This window comes from Crotalus tigris, unplaced genomic scaffold (assembly GCF_016545835.1).
Source record: "Crotalus tigris isolate CLP2741 ecotype Arizona unplaced genomic scaffold, ASM1654583v1 scf7180000021573.356075, whole genome shotgun sequence".
In the NCBI taxonomy this organism is placed as follows: domain Eukaryota; kingdom Metazoa; phylum Chordata; class Lepidosauria; order Squamata; family Viperidae; genus Crotalus; species Crotalus tigris.
Genome location: NW_024098572.1, coordinates 94,252 through 117,410, shown reverse-complemented (window position 1 = coordinate 117,410; position 23,159 = coordinate 94,252). Strand labels below are relative to the sequence as shown.

General features: G+C 46.0%; 1 protein-coding gene and 2 non-coding genes across 3 annotated transcripts; all 3 read right to left on the bottom strand.

The window, feature by feature from the left end:
* Nucleotides 1-5,004: 5,004 nt before the first annotated feature.
* On the bottom strand, nt 5,005-22,789 carry RPS3 (ribosomal protein S3). The gene is made up of 7 exons (XM_039318825.1): nt 22,644-22,789; nt 18,975-19,105; nt 16,637-16,730; nt 13,771-13,865; nt 10,807-10,994; nt 7,959-8,156; nt 5,005-5,075 (listed from the first exon to the last, which is right to left on the bottom strand). Exons 1-6 carry the CDS (start codon nt 22,671-22,673, stop codon nt 7,963-7,965), a joined length of 732 nt encoding a protein of 243 aa, XP_039174759.1. The 5' UTR covers nt 22,674-22,789; the 3' UTR covers nt 5,005-5,075; nt 7,959-7,962.
* On the bottom strand, nt 12,334-12,487 carry LOC120296821. Its single transcript, XR_005553592.1, has one exon. It is a non-coding gene; the product is annotated as a small nucleolar RNA SNORD15 (small nucleolar RNA).
* On the bottom strand, nt 20,108-20,260 carry LOC120296820. The gene has a single exon (XR_005553591.1). It is a non-coding gene; the product is annotated as a small nucleolar RNA SNORD15 (small nucleolar RNA).
* Nucleotides 22,790-23,159: the final 370 nt, after the last annotated feature.

The following is a 23,159-nucleotide window of genomic DNA, read 5'->3' as shown; positions in this document are numbered from 1 at the left end:
GGATCACGTGACTCGCAAACGGCAACCATCGTAAATACGAGTCAATTGCCCAGCATCCGAATTTTGATCCCGTGACCATGGGGAACGCTGCAGCGGTCGTTAAGTGTGAAAAGGGCCATAAGTCACTTTTCCCCCAATTTTGAACGGTCACTAAACAAACTATTGTTAAGTCAAGGATTATCTGTAGTTTTATCTGCCCTGGAAGCTTAATGCAGTCCAAGATTTAGGAAAGGTGTGTGTGTGTGTGTGTGTGTGTGTGTGTGTGAGAGAGATCCATGTGCTCTTCCCAGGAAAAGTGATCTGTTCAGCTTTTGGGGATCCCTTTTTTCCTAAAGGTAACGTTGCAAGGGTTTTAACCCGCAACGAAGAAGGTTAAATGGCCAGTTTAACCAAGTTCGGGGTTGTGAGATTGTAACCGTAGGAAGGAGAATTATTTCCTTATTTCTCAGCCGTTGCCAAGTTCTCACTGCTGCAACATCCAATTTGCATTTTAGAGAAGGCGGCAGTCCTCAACGTATGACCACGATTGGCTAAGCGAGCCGGTTGTTAAGTGAGACCTGCCTGATTTTTATAACCTTTTTTAGCCACGGTTAAGCAGGCATGAAGCGACTAATATAGCGTTAAGCCAATCCAGCTTCCTGCATTGATTTTTGTCCAAAGCCAGCTGGGAAGGTGGCAAAGAGGAGATCACATGACCCTGGGACGCTGCAAGTGTCATACGTACATGCCAGTTGCAAGCTCTCAAATTTGGCTCACGTCACTGTTTGGGATAGCTGTGGCGGGTTGGGGGAGGACAGTTCCTAAATCACATATTTTAGTGCTGTCGTAACTTTGATGTCGCTAAACGAATGGTCGTAAATTGAGGACTACCTGGCAGAGATCCCGAGGGTATTTAGCAAGCAATACAAACTCTGCAAAGAGAGAATTGATACCTGGCCGAGTGTTTTTACCTTAAGAGGAATTGGGAGATTTTTTTTAACTTACTTAAGCAAGTGTTCCACTTAAGCAAGTGTTCCACTTTAATTCCTTTTAAAAACATTGACTTGGCTGCACTGATTGTGAGTATCCAGGCGCATATATACTTAATATTTAAAGTCCTTACTGGGTGAGAGTATTGCATTTTCAGTTTTATGAAACAGAACAGGAAGTCCTGGCGGTTTAGCCTGAAATGGAGCCAGTCAAAAGGGGAAAGGTGTATTTCCAAGAAGACAAAAGTGCGAGGACCCACACTCAAAATTACAGAAATTGCAAGCTGAGCTCCAGGGCAGAGTATGGGAAGGAAGCAGCTAATTAAAAGTGTTCCACTTCCACCTGATTCCTGTTTTTTTTCCTGCATTAATCAGGGGTCTTCAAACTTGGTCCTTTTAGGACTTGTGGACTTCAACTCCCAGAATTCCTCAGCCAGGCACATGTGCCTAGCTGAGGAATTCTGGGAGTTGAAGTCCACAAGTCCTAAAAGGACCAAGCTTGAAGACCCCTGACTTAGATGATAAGAGATACTTTTAAGTGGCAGGAGGTACATGGAAGGCCCACCTTTTTGCAGGCACTCCCCGGTTTAGTGACCTCGCCAACTGGCCTCTCGTCCTTAATTGAAGCAGTGGCTAAATGAAACCAGGTGTAGTAGATATGCAGGCGTTAGGAAATTGGGGGCCTTGTTTAAATTTGGCACCTGAAAGGTAAAAAGAGCAAGACTTTCTGGAGTTGAGCTGAAAATCCCCACAGTTGAAAGAAGAGTTGAATGTACATTTTTTTCTACCGATGGTGACGTACCCAGAATGTGCCTTAACCCGGTTAGTAAGCAATTCCAACAGGTATTATTTGCAGAGCAGGCTAAACCCTTGGTCCGAGCTACGTGCACTAGTTTGCAGCAGTGTAGAATCCTACGCAAGAGTAAGTTCTGAAGATTTAAGTTTTAAAGCAGAGGTCTTCAAACTCAGCCCTTTTAGGACTTGTGGACTTCAACTCCCAGAATGCCTCAGCCAGCATGGGTGGATTTCACCTAAAATTCCTGTCAGCATGGATGAACTGCAACTCCCAGAATTCCCTAGTCAGCATGGATGGACTTCACCTAAAATTCTTGTCAGCATGGATGGACTTCACCTAAAATTCCTGTCAGCGTGGAGGGACTTCATCTCCCAGAATTCCCCAGTCAGCATGGATGGACTTCACCTAAAATTCCTGTCAGCATGAACTTCCAACTCCCAGAATTCCCCAGTCAGCATGGATGGACTTCCAACTCCCAGAATTCCCCACTCAGCATGGATGGACTTCACCTAAAATTCCTGTCAGCGTGGATGGACTTCAACTCCCAGAATGCCCCAGTCAGCATGGATGGACTTCAATTTCCAGAGCTGTCTGGGGAATTCTGGGAGTTGAAAGTCCACGAGTCTTAAAAGTTGCCAAATTTGAAGACCCCTGTTTTAAAGATTGAAGATTAAGCGTGTGTCTAAATTTAAAGGGCTAGAGAGACTCAGGTAAAGGAGAAAAACAGCCATACAACCTGTTTTCTAACTTCATGCCTTTCCCATGTTGCATGTGTGATCAGCCTCACCACCAGGAGGGGGGGTACCTCAAGATGGTTTTTTGGGGAGACACAAGCCAGATCCGACACGCCACACTGCAGACCACACGAGATAAAGGTGCTATCACAGGTTAAGGGGTGGGTGGGTGAATTAAACCATGCTTTAGAGATAGAGATCTCTTATTTTCTTCACCATTACAGAACTTTGTTGTACAATTTTTGCAATAAAATATTTTTCAGTGAACTGCTTTCTGAACTGTATTCTGGCGGTGGGGGCAACTGTCCACTGGCTGAGGAATTCTGGGAGTTGAAGTCCACAAGTCACGAAGTGGTCATAGTTCCCCCATGCTGGCTGAGGAATTCTGGGAGTTGAAGTCCACAAGTCATAAAAGGGCCAGGTTTTAACACCCCTGGTCAAAACACATCAGCTTTGGAGTGGAATAGAAAATCCCTCCCACCCACCACCCACCCCTTTCCAGAGCCCTGAAAAAGAATTAAAATGAAAATTGTTCCCAAATGATAGGCTGGGTTGTGCTGTGAATAATTCTGAAGTTGGCTAGGATAAGTGAATGTTCTAGATCAGCATATCTTAACTTCGGCCACTTTTAAGACAGGTGGGCTTCAATTCCCATTAATTCCCCAGCCAGCATACGGATTTCAATTCTTAAAAGAGTTCCCCAGCCAGCATGGGTGGACTTTAATTCCCCCAATCCCCTAGTACAGTGTTTCTCAACCTTGACAATTTTAAGGCATGTGGACTTCAACTCCCAGAATTCCACAGCCCCTAGTATGTGTAGACTTCAATTCCCAGAACTCTCCAGCCCGCATGTGTGGACTTCAATTCCCCAGTATGTCTGGACTTCCAACTCCCAGAATTCCCAGCACAAGTGGACTTCAATTCCCAGAATCCCCTAGTATGTGTAGACTTCAACTCCCAGAACTCTCCAGCCCACATATGTGGACTTCAATTCCCCAGTATGTCTGGACTTCCAACTCCCAGAATTCCCCAGCCAGCACGTGCGGACTTCCAATTCCCACAATCCCCTAGTTGTATGTGTAGACTTCAACTCCCAGCACTCTCCAGCCAGCATGTGTGGACTTCCAATTCCCAGGATTCCCCAGCCAGCACGTGTGGACTTCAAATGGGTGGGGAGGGATCTGGGCCAGTCACCTCCTCAGCCCTACAGGGTGGACAGGAAACCGTAGGGCAGTGGTTCTCAACCTGTGGGTCGGCACCCCATTTGGGGTCGAACGACCATTTCATGGGGGTCGCCGAACAAGGCTATCTGCCATTTTTCCCCCTTTTCTTTGGCCACGCCCCTGGCACCCGGTGATGTATAAGTGGTTGGGGGTCACCATAACATGGGGAACTGTATTATGGGGTCGCGGCATTAGAAAGGTTGAGAGCCACTGCCGTAGGGAGTTCTGAACGCAGCCCCCAAAGGGGATGGGGGACAGAGCAGCCGCCCCAAAACTTTTGGGCAACAGGGACCAGTTCTGCGAAGACAAGTTATTCCTTGGACCGGAGGGGGCATGGTTTCGAATGCTGCCTGCATCCCACGGATGGGGCTTTCCTTGTTTGTGCAGACCGGTCGCTGGTCCACAGCCCCGGGGGCTGGGGACCCTTCTAAGATGGAACACACAGTTGCATCCAAGGCCAGCCTGTAAATGAGGCTATGGTGATGTTTGTGCAGTGATGTGGCTATGAGCCATTGGGGCCATTGTGGTTGGGGGTCCTCGAACAGCCCCCCAAATTGCCCCTTTCAACAGGACAGGGAACACCGGCCTGCCGTTTGCGTGTGCACATGCACCTCCAACCGCTGGGACATCCGAGTGGACAGGAAGAAGCTGAAAAAGATCTGGCTGCCTTCATCACCCCTATGCCTCCCAGATTGCCCGTTTCCAGAATGCAGACGATTAGATAGTCCTGGACTTATGACCGCAACTGAGCTCAACATTTCCGTGGCTAAGCGAAACGGTGCATTTGGCCCTGTTTTATGAGCTTTCTGGACACTGTTGTTAAGCGAATCCCCGCAGCCGTTAAGTGAGTAAAGCCTGCGGTTAAGGGGAATCTGGCTTCCCCGTTGACTTTGCCTGTACTTCCCACAGTAGCTCTTCAGTCCAGGTATTTCCTGGTGGTCCCCCATCCCAGGGACCACCCTTTCATTTCCCCCGTGAGTTCTGCTCTCTGAGAAGCTGATTTGTTACTTGGGCTAAACCAGGGGTAGGCAACCTTGGCTCGTTTATGACTTGTGGACTTCAACTCCCAGAATTCCTGAGTCAGCTATGCTGAGGGGAAAGGGAGAATTCATGCTGACTCAGGAATTCTGGGAGTTGAAGTCCACGAGTCATAAAAGAGCCAAGGTTGCCTACCCCTGGGCTAAACTATCATTATTTGAGAGTACAATTTGGTCTGGGAAGAATTAAACTAGGTTCCCGAAGGACGTGATCTCAGTCCTAGAGCAGGAAAGACCATTTCTTGATGGCTTTTAAAAATTTTTTTTATTAAGAGATATTTTTTTTGATAGAACTTCCAAGGTTTCAAATCAAAAACCTGCAAGGAAAAGGAAAAAAAAAAATACATCAGGGAGTCATTAAGCCCCGTCTTTAGTTTAAAAAGAACTCTTGGAGGCCAGACCGGTTTTTATTTTTCCGTAAATACAAATTGTCTTAATCCTTTTGGAATTACATGCAGCCCATGTAACTTGCAACAGTTTTCCCTAAACTGGAGCCTTGAGGATGTCCTTGCATAGCTGCTGATGGGAGCCACAGTGAGGAAAAAGCTATCAGGCTGGAGAAGAATACTACATTTACCGTTTGCAAATTACAAATCGGTTCAGGAAAATGGGCCCAGAAGCCAGTCAACGTATATCAGTGCTAAAATCACTAACACGACTTTCAAGCAATGTTCTAGGGCAGGGATAGGCAACCCTGGCTCTTTTTATGACTCGTGGACTTCAACTCCCAGAATTCCTGAGCCAGCCACACTGAGGGGAAAGAGGTTTCTAAGCTGAGCCATGTTGCCTCAGGAATTCTGGGAGTTGAAGTCCACAAGTCATGAGGGGACCATAGTTCCCCCAAGCTGGCTCAGGAATTCTGGGAGTTGAAGTCCACGAGTCATGAGGGGGTCACAGTTCCCCCATGTTGCCTCAGGAATTCTGGGAGTTGAAGTCCCCGAGTCATGAAGGAGCCACAGTTCCCCCATGCTGGCTGAAGAATTCTGGGAGTTGAAGTCCACCAGTCATGAAAGGGCCAAGGTTGCCTACCCCTGGTCTAGGAGGCGCACCGCTTAGAACAGGAGGACGTAGGCAACCTGGGCTCTTTTATGATTTGTGGACTTCAACTCCCAGAGTTCCTGAGCCAGCATGGGGGAACTATGGCCCCTTCATGACTTGGGGACTTCAACTCCCAGAATTCCTCAGCCAGCATGGGGGAACTATGGCCCTTCATGACTCATGGACTTCAACTCCCAGAATTCCTGAGCCAGCATGAGGGAATATGGCCTCTTCATGACTCGTGGACTTCAACTCCCAGAATTCCTGAGCCAGCATGAGGGAACTATGGCCCCTTCATGACTCGTGGACTTCAACTCCCAGAATTCCTCAGCCAGCATGGGGGAACTATGGCCCATTCATGACTCGTGGACTTCAACTCCCAGAATTCCTGAGCCAGCCATGCTGAGGGGAAAGGGCGAGGTTTCCAAGCTGAGCCATGCTGGCTGAGGAATTCTGGGAGTTGAAGTCCACCAGTCATAAAAGAGCCAAGGTTGCCTACCCCTGGTCTAGGGTAAGAAGACCAAGGGTGCAAACACCCGTAACAATTTAAATCAGGTCTTTATGTGCTACCGATATTTGGAGAAGGGGACTTATGTCTATAGAAGAGAAACTCTTATCGTTCAGGATTGAACTGTGGGAGCGCTGTCTCGAGTTGGGTGGTTTCCTTGCAGATGTTTCATGACCCAACTAGGGATCATCATCAGTACCTGGAAGGAGGGAGGGGGAGACGACTGTGAGGTCCTTGCTGCTCTCTGAGCTTGGTGGTTTCCCTGCAGATGTTTCATGAGGAGGAGACTGTGGGGTCCTTAGGTGCTCCCTGAGTTGGATTCTTTCCTTGCAGATGTTTCATGACCCAACTAGGGAACATCAGTGCTAGAAGGGAGTGGGGGGGGGGTTGCCCTTTTTTATATACAAGTAGAGAGCAAACTCCATTCCCTCTTAGCGCTGATGTTACCTAGTTGGGTCATGAAACATCTGCAAGAAAATCAGCCAGCTCAAAGAACAGCAAGGACCTAGTCCAGGGGTCTTCCAGCCGGGCCCTTGTCCGCATGCCTGGCTGAGGAATTCTGGGAGTTGAAGTCCACAAGTCATCAACGGGCCGGGTTGGAAGACCTCGACCGAGTCCCTTTCCTCCTTCTCTTTCTCTTCCTCCTTCACTCCACAAACTCCACTCCCTTCTAACACTGATGAGGTTCCCTAGTTGGGTCATGAAACATCTGCAAGAAAACCACCAAAACTCAGAGAGCAACATGGAACCCATAGTCGTCTTCCTCTTCCTCCTCCCTGCAAACCCTACTCCATTCCACCACTGAGGTTGTCCCCTAGTTGGGTCAGGAAATGTCTGCACGAAAGCCACCAAGCTCAGAGAGCACTAAGGACCCCACAGTCCGTCCTTCCTTTCCTTCCCTTCCTTCCTTCCCTCCTCCTCCTCCTCCCTTCTAACACTGATAAGGTTCCCTAGTTGGGTCATGAAACATCTGCAAGGAAACCACCAAAGCTCAGAGAGTAACATGGGCCCCATAGTCGTCGTCTTCCTCTTCCTCCCCCCTGCAAACCCTATTCCATTCCACCACTGATGTTGTCCCCTAGTTGGGTCATGAAATGTCTGCACGAAAGCCACCAAGCTCAGAGAATACCAGGGACTCCACAGTCCATCCTTCCTTCCCTTCCCTTCTTTTCCCTTCCCTTCCCTCCTTCTTTCCTTCCTTCCTTCCCTCCTCCTCCTCCTCCCTTCTAACACTGATGAGGTTCCCTAGTTGGGCCATGAAACATCTGCAAGGAAACCACCAAAGCTCAGAGAGCACTAAGGACCCCACAGTCCGTCCTTTCTTTCTTTCCTTCCTTCCTTCCTTCCTTCCTTCCCTCCTCCTCCTCCCTTCTAACACTGATGAGGTTCCCTACTTGGGTCATGAAACATCTGCAAGGAAACCACCAAAGCTCAGAGAGCAACATGGAACCCATAGTCATCGTCTTCCTCTTCCTCCGCCCAGCAAACTCTACTCCATTCCACCACTGAGGTTGTCCCCTAGTTGGGTCATGAAACATCTGCAAGGAAACCACCATAGCTCAGAGAGCAACATGGACACCCCCTCCCCAAAGGTGGTTTATCTCAGTCATCCTCCGCAGACCACTTCCAGGGCCAAACCAAGCCAGACCCTTACCTCTTTAAGCCGTGGGCACCGGCTGGGGCATCGGTGGCTGCTCGGGCTTGGTGCCTTTCTGCTCCGAGATGGGGGTGGTGGGCAGAATCTCTTCTTTGGGCTCCACGATGCTGACGTGGTCCGGCAGGGGCTTCTTGGGCCCAATCTTCCCACTGGGATCCCAGGGCAACATAATCTTCACCTTAATGCCCAGCACCCCTGCAAACAAAGAAGGCGAGGCGCTGAGGCGGGATCGCGTGGGCCTGCAAGCCCATGTTGTGATTCCGTGCCAGCCTGTGCTCCCCACAGCGGAGTCAGAGGAATCTGAGGAGGAGGAGGCATCTGAAGGGCCATCGGGGGCAGAGGGAGTCTCTGAAGTAATAGTAATAGTAAAGTTGGAAGGGACCTTGGAGGTCATCTAGTCCAACCCCCTGCTCGGCAGGAAACCCTACACCATTTCGGACAAATGGCTGTCCAGTCTCTTCTTAAAAACTTCCAGTGTTGGAGCATTTACTGCTTCTGGAGGCAGGCGGTTCCACTGATTAATTGTTCTCACTGTCAGGAAGTTTCTCCTTAGTTCTAGGTTGCTTCTCTCCTTGGTTAGTTTCCACCCGTGGCTTCTTGTCCTGCCTTCAGGGGCTTTGGAGAATAGCTTGACTCCCTCTTCTTTATGGCAGCCCCTGAGATATTGGAAGACTGCTATCATGTCCCCCCTTGTCCTTCTCTTAAACTAGACATACCCAATTCTAGCAACCTTTCCTTATACGTTTTAGCCTCCAGTCGCCTAATCATCTTTGTTGCTCTTCTCTGTACTCTTTCTAGAGCAGTGGTTCTCAAACTTTCTAATGCCGCGACCCCATAATACAGTTCCCCATGTTGTGGTGACCCCCAACCACTTATACATCACCAGGTGCCAGGGGTGTGGCCAAAGAAAAGGGGGGAAAAATGGTGGACAGCCTTGTTTGGCGACCCCTGTGAAATGGTCGTTCGACCCCAAATGGGGTCCCGACCCACAGGTTGAGAACCACTGTTCTAGAGTCTCAACATCTTTTTTACATCGTGGTGACCAAAACTGGATGCAGAGCCTGGGCCCTCCAGTCGTGTTCCTGATGAAGCTCAGCTGTGTGAGGAGCATGAATCAGACTTGGAAGAATCACAACAGATGGACTTGCTAATTGACGCAGGGAGAAGGCGTCAATTAGCCAGAGTAAGTCAACGGAGGTCAATGAGGCACCTCCAAGGTAAGAAGAAACGGCAAGGAGGAGGCACCGCCTTAGGTCTGCTAAATAAAAAAGGGAGGTGCTGGTTGCTGAAGGCAACCGTTTGAAAACTGCGTCTTGGGATCTTGGTCTGTGACTTCTCTTGTGACTTCGTGTCTGCTTGTCATCGTGTTCTTTTGGACTGGAGTTTGCTGTATTTGACAGGTGTGTCCACAGAATTAAAAGTCTCCAGCCTACTGTAGTAGCAGGGGTTTTGTCCTTGTGAAGTTAACAAGGACGACAATAGGCTGGGATAGAACAGCCCAGGAAGAGAGGAGCAGAAACTCAAACGAAGCCCATTCATTTAGTGACCATTCAAAGTTAAAATGGCGCTAAAAAGAGGGACTTGTGGCTGTTTTTCACACTTGCAGCCAGCCGCGTGATCAAAATCTGGACCGTTGCCGTTATCCCGGGGTCAGGTGATCCCCTTTGGCGAACCCTTGGCAAGCGAAGTCAATGGGGCAAGGCCAAGTTCCACGGAATGACCGTGTTATTGACTTCGCGACTGCAGCGATCCGCTTAACAACGTTGGCGAGAAAAGTCGTAGAATGGGGGAAAAAAATTCATTTAACTGTCTGGCTTAGTGACAGAAATTTTGGGCTCAAAGGTGAGCCGTGGGAGCGGCAGTGGTCAGAATGCAGTAATTGCAGGCTAACTCTGCCCACAGCCTGGAGTTTGATGCTGACCAGGCTCAAGGTGGACTCAGCCTTCCGCCCTTCCGAGGTCGGTAAAACGAGGACCCAGATCCTTGGGGGCAAATAGGCTGACTCCGTAAACCGCTTAGAGAGGGCTGTAAAAGCACTGTGAAGTGGCATTTAAGTACTATTGCTATTTCTTTCTTTCTTTCTTTCTTTCTCTCTTTCTTTCTCCCTCCTTCCTTCCTTCCATCCAAGATTGGTAAAATGAGGACCAAGATTGTTGGGGACAAATAGGCTGACTCTACGTAAACTGCTTAGAGAGAGGGCTGTAAAACACCATGAAGTGGTATATAAGTACTATTGCTCTTTCTTTCTTTCTTTCTTTCTTTCTTTCTTTCTTTCTTTCTTTCTTTCTTTCTTTCTTTCTTTCTTTCTTTCTTTCTTCTTTCTCTCTCTCCTTCCTACCTTCCATCCAAGATCGGTAAAATAAGGATCCAGATCCTTGGGGGCAAACAGGCTGACTCGGTAAGCCGCTTAGAGGGCTGTAAAAGCACTGTAAAGTGGTATATAAGGACTATTACTATTTCTCTCTCTCTCTCTCTCTCTCTCTCTCTCTCTCTCTCTCTCTCCCCCTCCTTCCTTCCATCCAAGATTGGTAAACTGAGGACCCAGATTGTTGGGGGCAATTAGGCTGACTCTGTAAACTGCTTAGAGAGGGCTGTAAAGCACTGTGAAACGGTATACAAGTCCAAGTGCTATTGCTAAATCTGGATGTAAGTCAAAAACTACCTGTATAGGTAGCAATAATAAACGTCTTCTCTGATTTGAACTCAACCAATGCTCTGGAGTGTTGGCACCAGAGAGTGGCCCAGTAGAGACTCCTCAAGGTAGACCCCCCCCCAAGGAAGAAGGGGGTAGGAGCTTCCAAAATCTGAACTGAACGGAGCTGTATGGGTGTCTCCCGTGCCTTACCCTGTCTGAGGAGGACGTGGCGCACGGCGGTGTCCACGTAGTAGTTGACGGGGTCCCCGCTGTGGATCATCAACCCATCCACAAACTTCATGGATTTGGCACGCTGGCCCCGGAGCTTGCCGGACACCACCACTTCGCAGCCCTTGGCTCCGCTCTCCATGATGAAGCGGAGGACGCCGTAACACGCCCTGCGCAGAAAGAACACCTGAGTGAGAACTTGGGACGATTTAAATATAAGCACGAGGGTCAGGAGCCCTCTGAATGTCATGAATTAAAATTTAAAATTAACCACGTACAGCACGTTCGCATCGAATTTCAGTAAAAAAAAACAAAGAGCATATAAAATCTGAAAGCTTAATGGAAAGATTGCAAATGTTATCTACGATGCAAATATGAATTCTTACTTCATTTGTCGCAACTGTGCAGTCGGCAAAATCTCCATTAATAGGCTTGGTTCTGACACTTGTTATTATGTGTCGGATAGTTTGTTTTTCAGCCCCACAGTCACAATTTGGTGATGGCATTTTGCCCCACTTAACAGAGGGCATCTGCGCATCTACCATGACCGGTGAGAATTCAGTTTAGTGTTGTCTAAATCGCATAGGGCTGAGGACAATTAACCAGTGGAACAGCTTGCCTCCAGAAATTGTGGGCGCTCCATCACTGGAGGTTTTTAAGAGGCTGGACAATCACCTGTCTGAGATGGTATATAGGTTCTCCTGCTTGAGCAGGGGGCTGGACTAGAAGACCTCCAAGGTCCTATTCTATTCTATTCTTTGATTCTATACGTAATTCTGCATCTATAAACTCTATTCTACTCCATTATTTGATTCTGTAAGTAATTCTGTATCTATAAACTCTATTCTTTGATTCTATAAGTAATTCTGCATCTATAAACTCTATTCTACTCCATTCTTTGATTCTATAAGTAATTCTGCATCTATAAACTCTATTCTATTCCATTATTTGATTCTATAAATAATTCTGCATCTATAAACTCTATTCTATTCTATTCCATTATTTGATTCTATAAGTCAGTGGTGGCGAACCTATGGCACAGGTGCCAGAGGCGGCACTCAGAGCCCTCTCTGTGGGCACGCGCGCCGTCGCCCCAGTCCTAGGCCTTCAGCTGGGTTTTATAAAACCTTTTCGCTTTAGGCCTCCGCCGCTGTGTACAAAAAAAAAAAAGGTTCAATCAATCAATCAATTTCAACTTCTTGCGGGAAAGAAAAAGATCTCGCAAAGTTGGAATTGATTGATTGAACTTTTTAGTCCCACCCAGTCTGCCGTTACCACCGCAGCCACACCCACCCGATTGGCCACACCCACCCGGCACCCAACGATGCATAACTGGCTTTTGGGTTGCAGTTTGGGCACTCGGTCTCTAAAAGGTTCGCCATCACTGCTATAAGTAATTCTGCATCTATAAATTCTATTCTATTTCCAGGTGGTTCTTTCCAACAATATTAATAAAAAATCAACTAGTTAAATTTCAGCGTTAAGGACAAGAGCCTTTTCAAGGGCTTCCCTTCTCAGACAAATGCCTCTAGTTCATCCAATGACCGGACCCCCCCCCCTTGCCAAAGCCACCAACACAGAGCCACAGAACGTGGCGCAGCATTGCTCGACCTGGGCGGAAGGGGGGGGTCTCTTCTGACTCGTCATCGTATCATCATCGAAGGGATTCTTTTGGCTCGGTCAAAAACAATACCTGTTTAGTTGATTTATTGAGGAAAATGGCTTGTGGCCTTCTTGTGTGTTGGCCAGCTTTATAAATTTGTTTAATAAACATTATTTATGTGTTTATAAACAAACATACATCCGTAATCCAAACATAATCCAAAGATTATTTGCTCCTGCTACAGATAGTCCTCAACAGACGACCGTAACTGAGGCCCAAATTTCTTGTCACTAAACAAAACAGCTGTTAAGTGAGCTTTGCCCCGTGTTACGACTTTTCTTGCCCCAGTTGTTAAGTGAATCAATGCAGTTGTTAAATTAGTCAAACTGTTGTTAAGTGAATCCAGCTTCCCCCGTTGACTCTGCTGGTCAGAAAGTCGCAAAAGGGGATCACGTGACCCCAGGGACACTGCGACCGTCATACGTCAATACATGCCAGTTGCTAAGTGTCTGAATTTTGGTCACATGATCATAGGGATACAATGGTCGTTAAGTGTGAAAAATTGCTGTAAGTCACTTTTTTTCAGAGCTGGCCGAAACTCTGAATGCTCACTAAAGGAATGGTTGTAATGTTCTAAAGCTGAAGGGACATGGAAATAGAACAGAAATGTAGAATAGAATAGAAATAGTAATGAATAGAATAGAATAGAATAGAGTAGAATACAGTAGAATGGAATAGAACAGAAATAGTAATGAATAGAATAGAATTACAGGATGGAATAGAATAGAAATACAGAATAGAATAGAATTACAGAATAGAATAGAAATGTAGAATACAATAGAGTAGAATAGAAATAGGAATGAACAGAATAGAATAGAAATGAATAGAATAGAATAGAATTACAGGATGGAATAGAATAGAAATACAGAATAGAGAATAGAAATAGGAATGAACAGAGTAGAATACAGTAGAATAGAATACAGTGGAACAGAATAGAAATAGTAATGAATAGAATAGAATACAGTGGAACAGAATAGAAATAGGAATATAAATAGAATAGAATAGGATGATAGGACAGAATATAGTCCATTGCTTCCAACCCAGGAAGCTTTAAAGAAGAGACTGGACAATCATTGGCCCGAAACGGTATAGGGGTTTCCTGCCTGAGCAGGGGGCTGGACTAGATGACCGCCAAGGTCCCTTCCAACCCTGTTATCTTGTTCTGTTCTGTTTCTGCCTAATTTGGGAGGTGTGAAGGAAAGTGGTGCCAAATCGAAGAGTTTCTAGACCCAGTGGAGGAAGAAGAAAGCTTGGGTCTGGCTTCAGCCCCCCCCCCGGCTTACCTACGCACGGCCAGGCCCCCCAGAAGCTTGTACCGCAGGGACTCAGCTTGGGCAATGGCACACAGTCCTCGGGTGGCCACTTTCTCGGCATAGAGCTGCAAGAGAAAGCAACACGCGTCACAAACACGCACCAGGCAGGAGGTTGTTTTTTTGCTTTGTACTTAGAGAAAAATAATTTACTCCCCCTCTGGGGAAGATTGAGGAAGTCCTTGACTTAGCAACCATTCGCTTAGTGACCGCGACCATTTCCCCCACACACCCAACATTTCTGTTGCCAGGAAAGGTAGCTGTTCAGGGAGTCTTGCCCCATTTTACGACCTGTCCAGCCACAGTTGTTAAATGAATCACTGCAGTTATAAAATTAGTCCAACGGTTGTTCAGCGAATTGGGCCTCCCCACCGAATTTGGCCTGTCACGAGGTCGCAAAAGAGGACCGCGATACAGCGACCGTCATAAACGCAGGCCAAGTGTCAGAATTTTGACAACGCGGCTGCGGGGATGCCGCCATTGTGACAAGTGTGGAAAAACGGTCCTAGGTCACTTTTCCCCACGACTTTGTAACTTCGGTCACTAAAGGAACTGTTTTAAAAGGAAGACGAGCCGTCAAGAAATTTTAGATGTAGATTCCTGGCACAGCAAAAGTTTTCAATCCCTGCCTTTTAAATCCAACGCTCGGCACGCAAACGACACACAAGACAATAAACAGCCCATGGAAAGCCACAACTGAACCGTTTGTGGCTTTTAAATTCTTGTCTATGGAGATTCTCAGGTCATAATTGTCCCAAAGATGCTTTTCTTGTTTTTTCCTTTGAAGACGTTTCGCTCCTCATCCCAGAAGCTTCTTCAGCTCTGACTGGATGGTGGGGAAAATGGAAGGATTTATACTCCTTGCAGACAGCTGGTCATTTGCCTTATATTGATGGAAGGATCAATGTAAGGAAAGACACTTATTATCATATCTGGTGGACATGCCCCAAGGCAAAAAAGATTTTGGCTTAAAATACATTTTTGGTTGGACTACAAAACAAACAAGACTTTAAACCAGTATTATTTTTGGTTAGGAATAATAGGAGCTAATTATGAGAAAGATTGCAGATATCTAATACTACACGTATTAACGGCAGCAGGAATAGTATTGGCCCAACATTGGAAAAATGAACACTTACCAACTGAAGAAGTACTAATCAAGAAAATTCTAGAATGTGCACAAATGGACAGATTGACTTTAAAGCAGTGTTTCTCAACCTTGACAATTTTAAGGCATGTGGACTTCAACTCCCAGAAATCCACAGGGTTGAAAAACACTGCTTTAAAGGTTAAAGAGAAAGAAGACTCAGTGTACTTTAGACCATGGCATAATTTCAATCAATAGCTAGAAAAACAAGTCAGAGAGAAAGGAACGTGAGATGTCATTTTGAATATATATTAGCAAGAAGGCGGCTATTGAGTGATTAACATATTGTTTATGATAATTAACTATATCTATTATTGTTAGTTAAATACATGTACCCAGACATTATGCGGTTTGCGAAATATTGAAAATGTTATTTGGAAAAACCCTAATCCCGACCTCGCCTTATCCCTAACCTTATAAAAACTAATAAAATCTATACACAAAAAAAATGTAAGGCAAATGACCGGCTGTCTGCAAGGAGTATAAATCCTTCCATTTCCCCACCATCCAGTCAGAGCTAAGAAGTTGGGGGTGAGTGCCCCTTTCTTAATTCTTTTCTAGTGGAAGTACAAAGCATTGAAACTGGCATGTACTTTGCCACTGGCGTGTGGCCTTCTCTGCTGTTGCCAGCTTTTGGCTGCTGCTGTTTTCTTGAGATGCACCTGCCTGTTGCTTCCTTGAGTCGCTGCTCCAAAGTTACACTGAGTTGCAAACCAAGTGGAGTGTGGCAGGGGAGGGGGAGAAATACAAGTAGTCCTCGACTTAACAACGATTTGTTTAGTGACCGTTATACAACAGCGTTGAAAAAAGGGACTTATTGAAAATGTAACCCCAACCCCGTCTTATTCCTAACCCAGAAAAACTAATAAAACCTATACACAAAAAAATGTAAGGCAAATGACCGGCTGTCTGCAAGGAGTATAAATCCTTCCATTTCCCCACCATCCAGTCAGAGCTGATGAAGCTTCTGGGATGAGAAGCAAATGGTCTTCAAAGGCCAGTTGCGTGCTGGAAAAGCACCTTTGGGACTTTTAAATTCAAGTGAGAAATTCTGCTTCTCAGCACTCCCTTCTCAGACCCCTAGGCAGGTCATCCAGTGAACAGGGCACCCTTGTCAGAGTCAACCAGCAAAACACCACTAAATGTGGTCCAGGCTGTTTGCTCTGAGCAAGAGAGCGTCCATTTCTGACTCATCGTATCGTCACCGAAGGGAAGAGAAACACTAAGGCAGGGGTTCTCAACCTGTGGGTCGGGACCCCATTTGGGGTCGAACGACCATTTCACGGGGGTCGCCAAACAACGCAGTCCGCCATTTTTTCCCCCTTTTCCTTAGCTGTGCTACTCCCTTTTATTCTATTGGCTTTTGAAAGCCAATAGAATAGACTCTCTTGAATAGAGTCTAATTCTATTGGCTTTCAAAAGCCAATAGGAATTGTCCAGGCTGTCTCTGCCCTGCTGAGCCCGCCAAAAGTCCCATTCTGCAAACGGTGCTGCACCAGTTGAGTAGTCCTCGACTTACGACCGGTTGAGTAGTCTTCGACTTACGACTGGTGGGGGGGGGGTCGCAGCATTAAAAAGGTTGAGAACCACTGCACTAAGGCAACCTTTTCCACGCATTTGGCAAGTTTTAAGAACGGATGGCGTGTTCAACTCCCAGAATTCCCCAGCCAGCCCGGGAACCGCCATTATTACCTCCACACTGGCTTCTGGAAAGCCAAACCGCTTCTGAACGACGGCCGTCAGCTCGCGAATCCGACGTCCTTTCTCGCCGAGAACGTTCTGAGTTCTGAACGGCAAAAGGCAAAGATATGGCATTAGGTCAGTTCCGCCCGAAGGACTTTGGAAATTCCCAATATATATATATATTTTTTTCTAAATCGAGCCTGCATTTAACTGCCACTGGAAGGATTATCTGATCTGATCCAACTCTTCTCTCACAGGAGTCCACAAGTTCTTTTGCTCTATTCCAACAACCTGCCTAAAATTACTTACGCCGCACTTATACTCTCTTTGACTAGAGCAGCGGTTCTCAACCCTGTGGGTCGGGACCCCATTTGGGGTCGAACGGCCATTTCACGGGGGTCGCCAAACAGTGCAATCCGCCATTTTCCCCCCCTTTTCCTTAGCTGTGCTACTCCCTTTTATTTTATTGGCTTTCGAAAGCCAATAGAATAGACTCTCTTGAATAGAGTCTAATTCTATTGGCTTTCAAAAGCCCACAGGAATTGTCCAGGCTGTCTCTGCCCTGCTGAGCCCGCCAAAAGTCCCATTCTGCAAACGGTGCTGCACCAGTTGAGTAGTCCTCGACTTACGACCGGTTGGGGGGGGGTCGCGGCATTAAAAAGGTTGAGAACCACTGGACTAGAGCTACCCGTTTTATGTGCCTATAAGTAGTCCTCAATTTACGACCATCCTGGTCGTACTATGGCCTACAGTGGTCGTCAAGCGAGTCATCACATCACAATTTTGACTTTTTGCAAAGTGGACTCGTTAAGCGAGTCCATTGTTCACTAGGGGGTGTTTCTGCCCAAACCCCAAAGTAAATGCTGGTTTTAAGCAAAAATCACAGTACAGTTATGTGACTGAAAGAGTGTATATTTAAGCAGTCGCTAAATGACCAGTTATAAATCAAGAACTACATCTATCTCTCCTATTTATCTATCTCCATCCATCCATCCAATCTACCTACCTACCTAATTTATAGAGAGCTAAGCTCATAAGCCAGAGACTCCTACAAACACCTGGGATCCTTTAAGACAGAAGTAACACGAAGTGAAAAATGGAGCACCTCAGCTACTAACTACTGCAGGGAGAAAGATCATATGATATCTGCATTAAAAGATTTGCATTGCAACTTCTCAATGGAAATGGACTAAGGGGGACCTGATAGCATTTGAGAGGCTGCCACGAAGAACAGAGGGGTCAACCTGTTCTCCAAAGCACCAGAGGGAAGGACAACAATGGTTGGGAACCGATCACAGAGAGAAGCAACCTGGAACTAAGGAGAAACTTCCTAACAGTGAAGACAATTAACCAGTGGAACAGCTTGCCTCCAGAAGTTGTGAATGCTCCATCACTGGAAGTTTTTAAGAACAGACTGGACAGCCACTTGTCTGAAGTGGTATGGGGTCTCCTGCTTGTGCAGGGGGCTAGACTAGAAGACCTCCAAGGCCCCTTCTTCCAGCTCTATTCCGATTCTGAAATTGAAGGGGCTGCTTTTGATTTTTTCAGTGGCCCTGGAGAATCTTATACGACAATGTCTTTTGCACTAGTTGTGAACTTCCTTGGACTAAGTGAGCTTGCCCACAGACACTCATATCCTTGGCATCTTCATGGCTGGACTACTGCAATGGACTGGCTGAAAACCATCCTTTTTTAGGCAGCGACTGGTGTTAGGTTTGCAGTGGCAAACAAGTTCATATCCAGTGGCACCTTTTCTGAGTAAAATTCTATTACAAGGCAGATGTGATTTTGTGAGCGGATAACTTATGGCTTTTAATAAAAGCTGTTAGTTCGAAAGCACACTGATCTGAAGACCACCCAGAAACCCAAAAAAGATTTTCAGCCTGGGTGGTGATGGGTACATCTGGACTTGCCCATGTAGTTAACTTTACCCAGCCTAGCATAGTTCAGAGCTAATTATATTTGAGACTACTTACGCCAAAATAAATGTGCCCATACTGTAAGATTTGGGACACAGGCCCTGCTCAGAGTCCCATCTACACCCCCTGGTAGGGCCCTCTCAACTAATAGATTAGGGGTAGTCAACCTTGGCTCTTTTATGACTCGTGGACTTCAATTCCCAGAATTCCTGAGCCAGCTAAGCTGGCTCAGGAATTCTGGGAGTTGAAGTCCACGAGTCATAAAAGAGCCAAGGTTGACTACCCCTGCAATAGATCAATAACCAGAATAAGAACGAAGGCAGCTGCTCCTCCCAATGACGCTTCTTCCAGTGAGTGGAGGAGCTAAAGCACAAAGTTTCAGGGATTTTGGGGGGGGGGCAACATGACAACAGGACCACACAAATGACCTGGTAGCAAGGATGATAATCTCGGTCCTGGTTGGGGTAACTCGGACCTCCACCCCAGAGTAGCCATCTTCGGCCAGCTCCCGAGTCAAAAACTCGTTCAGTTCAGCTTTGAAGATACCGTCGGCCACGAACTGAAACGAAAAAGCAAACGGCGAGACGCCAAGATTACCTTGCAGACCCTCCTCAAGGAGCGGGACAAAAGCAGGATTCTGTAACGGTTTTGTCCCCCCCTCGCCCTCCGCCTGGTAAACACGCAAGATTCGTTTTTCTCGCCATGCCCATGGATACATAACCCAAGCTAGACGGTTGTTTCTCTGTGTCATATAATGTATGTGGGTGTATGCATAATTCTGCATTTATTTATGTCATATTGATGTAGTGCCTATTGGAGGGGGCGACCCTTTGAGAGATGAATGCAATGAAATTTCATTTTAATGTATGCAGATGAGTGTACAAAGTGACAATAAAGTTATTATTCTATACTTTCTATTCTATTCCACATTTTCTATTCTATTCTAATTGTTTCCTATTATTCTATTTTGTTCTATTCCATATTTTCTATTCTCTTCTAACTCTTTCCTATTATTTTATTCTATTTCATATTTTCTATTCTAATTCTAATTCTTTCCGATTATTCTATTTTATATTTTCTATTCTATTCTAATTCTTTCCTATTATTTTATTCTATTTCATATTTTCTATTCCAGGGGTTCTCAACCTTGGCAACTTTAAGACTTGTGGACTTCAACTCCCAGAATTCCTCAGCCAGCAAGCTGAGTTGAAGTCCACAAGTCTTAAAGTTGCCAAGGTTGAGAACTCCTGTTCTATTCTATCCTAATTCTTTCCTATTATTCTATTCTATATTTTCTATTCTATTCTAATTATTTCTTATTCTATTCTATTCCATATTTTCTATTCTGTTCTAATTCTTTCCTATTATTCTATATTTTCTATTCTATTCCATTATTTGATTCTGTAAGTGATTCTGCATCTATAATCTATATTCTACTCTTATCATTCTATCCTATCCTATTAATTCTAATTCTATTTCCAGGTGGTTCTTTCCAACAATATTAATAAAAATCAACTAGTTAAATTTCAGCGTTAAGGACAAGAGCCTTTTCAAGGGCTTCCCTTCTCAGACAAATGCCTCTAGTTCATCCAATGACCGGACCCCCCCCCCTTTGCCAAAGCCACCAACACAGAGCCACAGAACGTGGCGCAGCATTGCTCGACCTGGGCGGAAGGGGGGTCTCTTCTGACTCGTCATCGTATCATCACCGAAGGGATTCTTTTGGCTCGGTCAAAAAACATAATACCTGTTTAGTTGATTTATTGAGGAAAATGGCTTGTGGCCTTCTTGTGTGATTTTTCTGTTGGCCGGCTTTATAAATTCGTTTAATAAACATATTTATGTATTTATAAACAAACATACATCCGTAATCCAAACATAATCCAAAGATTATTTGCTCCTGCTACAGGTAGTCCTCGACAGATGACCGTTAACTGAGGCCCAAATTTTTTGTCACTAAACAAAACAGCTGTTAAGTGTTTTGCTCAGCCTGGACGGAAGGAGGGTCTCTTCTGACTCGTCATCCTAGCATCACCGAAGGGATTCCAAAGCAGACAGCCAAGGACGGCCCCGTGCCACCTGAAGCACAAATCGAAGCCACTGACACGTCCACTAGATGCCACAGTTGTGTCTTTGCTGAAGACCAAGGGAGAATATTCTATTCTATTCTATTCTGTATTCCTATTCCTATTCTGATCTTTTCCTAATCTCTATTCTATTCTCTATTTTATTCTATTCTACTCTAATTCTTATTTCTATTCTGTTCCTAATCTCTATTCTATTCTCTATTCTCTATTTTATTCTATTCTACTCTAATTCTTATTTCTATTCTGTTCCTAATCTCTATTCTATATTTTATTCTATTCTAATTCTTATTTCTATTCTGTTCCTAATCTCTATTCTATATTTTATTCTATTCTACTCTAATTCTTATTTCTATTCTGTTGTTCCTAATCTCTATTCTATATTCTATTCTATATTTTATTTTATTCTATCCTATCCCAACACAGCCCACAACAGGCCAGAAATGCAAGCTGCGACTTTGGAAAAGGGAGAGTCACAATACTTAATACCTGAGGCCCCCAGATCCACTCTCAGCAATTAGAAGTACAGGCTGTCCTCAAACGTACAACAGTTCATTTAGTGACTATCTGAAGTTACCGCGCCACTGAAAAAAAAGCAACTTATGACCCTTTTTTCACACTTACGACCATTGCAGCATCACCGCGGTCAGGCGATTTACATTCAGATGCTTGACAACCGGTTCATATATATATATGACGGTCCCAGGAGTCACCTCATCCCATTTTGCAAAGTCAAGGGGGGAAGCCAAATTGACTTCCCAACTATGTGACTAATTTATCAGCTGCAGTGATTCACTTAAGGACAGTGGGAAGAAAGATGGCAAAACGGGAAAAAGGTCACTTGTCTTAACTTAGCAACCTAAACTCTTGTGGTCTTCAACTCCCAGAATTCCTCAGCCAGCAGGCCTGGCTGACAAATTCTGGGAGTTGAAGTCCACAAGTCATGAAAGGGCCAAGTTTGAAGACCCCTGATCTTTAATCTCAAAGACAATAAAATCATATCACATCTAATAGTAGCATATAAACAGCATACAGATAGTCCTCGTTTAGTGACTACAATTGTGGCTGGCTACTTGATCATTAAACAAAGAAGTGGCTACTTGATCATTAAACAAAGTCAGGGGTCTCCAGACTTGGCCCTTTTATGACTTGTGGACCTCAACTCCCAGAATTCCTCAGCTAGCGTGTCTGGCTGAGGAATTCTGGGAGTTGAAGTCCACAAATCATAAATGGGCCAGGTTTGAAGACCCCCTGTGATAGACATTCCCTTGAACCCCTAAAACAGGAGTAGGCAACCTTGGCTCTTTTATGACTCGTGGACTTCAACTCCCAGAATTCCTCAGCCAGCCGTGCTGAGAGGAAAGGGAGGTTTCCATGCTGGCTCAGGAATTCTGGGAGTTGAAGTCCACCAGTCATGAAAGAGCCAAGGTTGCCTACTCCTGCCCTAAAACAATGTTTTTTTTCAATCTTAAGATGTGTGGAGTCCAGCTCCCAGAATTCCCCAGTCTATCATGGGTTTTAGACACTCTCCCTCCTCCCCAAATTGCCTCTGGGCCTCTTTCTCCGCCTAGCCTCCCTCCCAAGGCTGTGGTTGAAGCTGAGTGGGAGGACCCGGGTTCAAGACCAGATCCAGCCCCTCTCTAACAAACCAACCAACCAACCTACCTCGCAGGCTGTTGTGGAGGAAAACATGCCCCATGCTGCATTCATATAATATTATTTAGCCAGAAGCACGTGCTAATAGATAAAGCTATAGGGCAGCTTCCGGGCCCGTCTAGCCGCGGTCTCGCTGTCTTCTTGGCCCAGCCAGACCCAACTACCGGTAGGATTTGGGCCGGAGCAGCGGAGGGATGGAGGGAGCTCAGCCCCAATCCACTCCCATCCGAGGCTGCCGCCATCGTCGCAGCCCGCCTCGCCGGGCAGCCTCGCCGCTCGACCCGCCGCGTCTTCTCCCGGCCGTATTTCTTCCCCCGCCGCCCCGCCATAGGCTCGACAGGCCCCGAAGAGCCTCACCTTTCGCTTCTTGGAGATCTGTACCGCCATCTTGAGCCGCGCCGCTCTGGCGAAAAAGAGGCGGCTTCCCCCGGCGCAGCGGATTATAGGGCCGTTCTCCCGCTCGTCATTGGCCAGCGGACATCACGTGGAAAGAGCCGCGAGCCATGCTGGGAAACGTAGTTGACGTTCTTTTGAGAGCCGGCTGCTCTCTGGCGCGGGTAGGCGTCCATGATTGTTCGCTGCTTCCCATTGGTCGAGCTATTTTGGGTTTAGGGCGGAGGATTTTGGGAAATGTAGGCTGAGGTTGAAAAGAGTTTAATTGGGCGTTGAGATAATATAGTAACAATATTCAGCCTTATGAACCACACTCACAATCATCAACAACAATAATTTGACCTCTGCTTTTGGGAATGAAGAGGAGTAAACTGGTAGAGCTTCCGTGTGCAGCTGCAGTCTACCCGTGAAGCTCCTTTATCAGAGATTTTTTAAAAATGCATTCAACTTGTATAACCTCCCATCTCACATAAAGGATTC

Coding starts and splice junctions, on each gene's coding strand:
- RPS3 (XM_039318825.1), bottom strand. CDS start 22,673: ATGGCGGTACAGATCTCCAAGAAGCGAAAG. Junction 19,106..22,643: donor AGATCTCCAAGAAGCGAAAG/GTGAGGCTCTTC, acceptor TTTTCGTTTCAG/TTCGTGGCCGACGGTATCTT. Junction 16,731..18,974: donor ATTATCATCCTTGCTACCAG/GTCATTTGTGTG, acceptor TTTGCCGTTCAG/AACTCAGAACGTTCTCGGCG.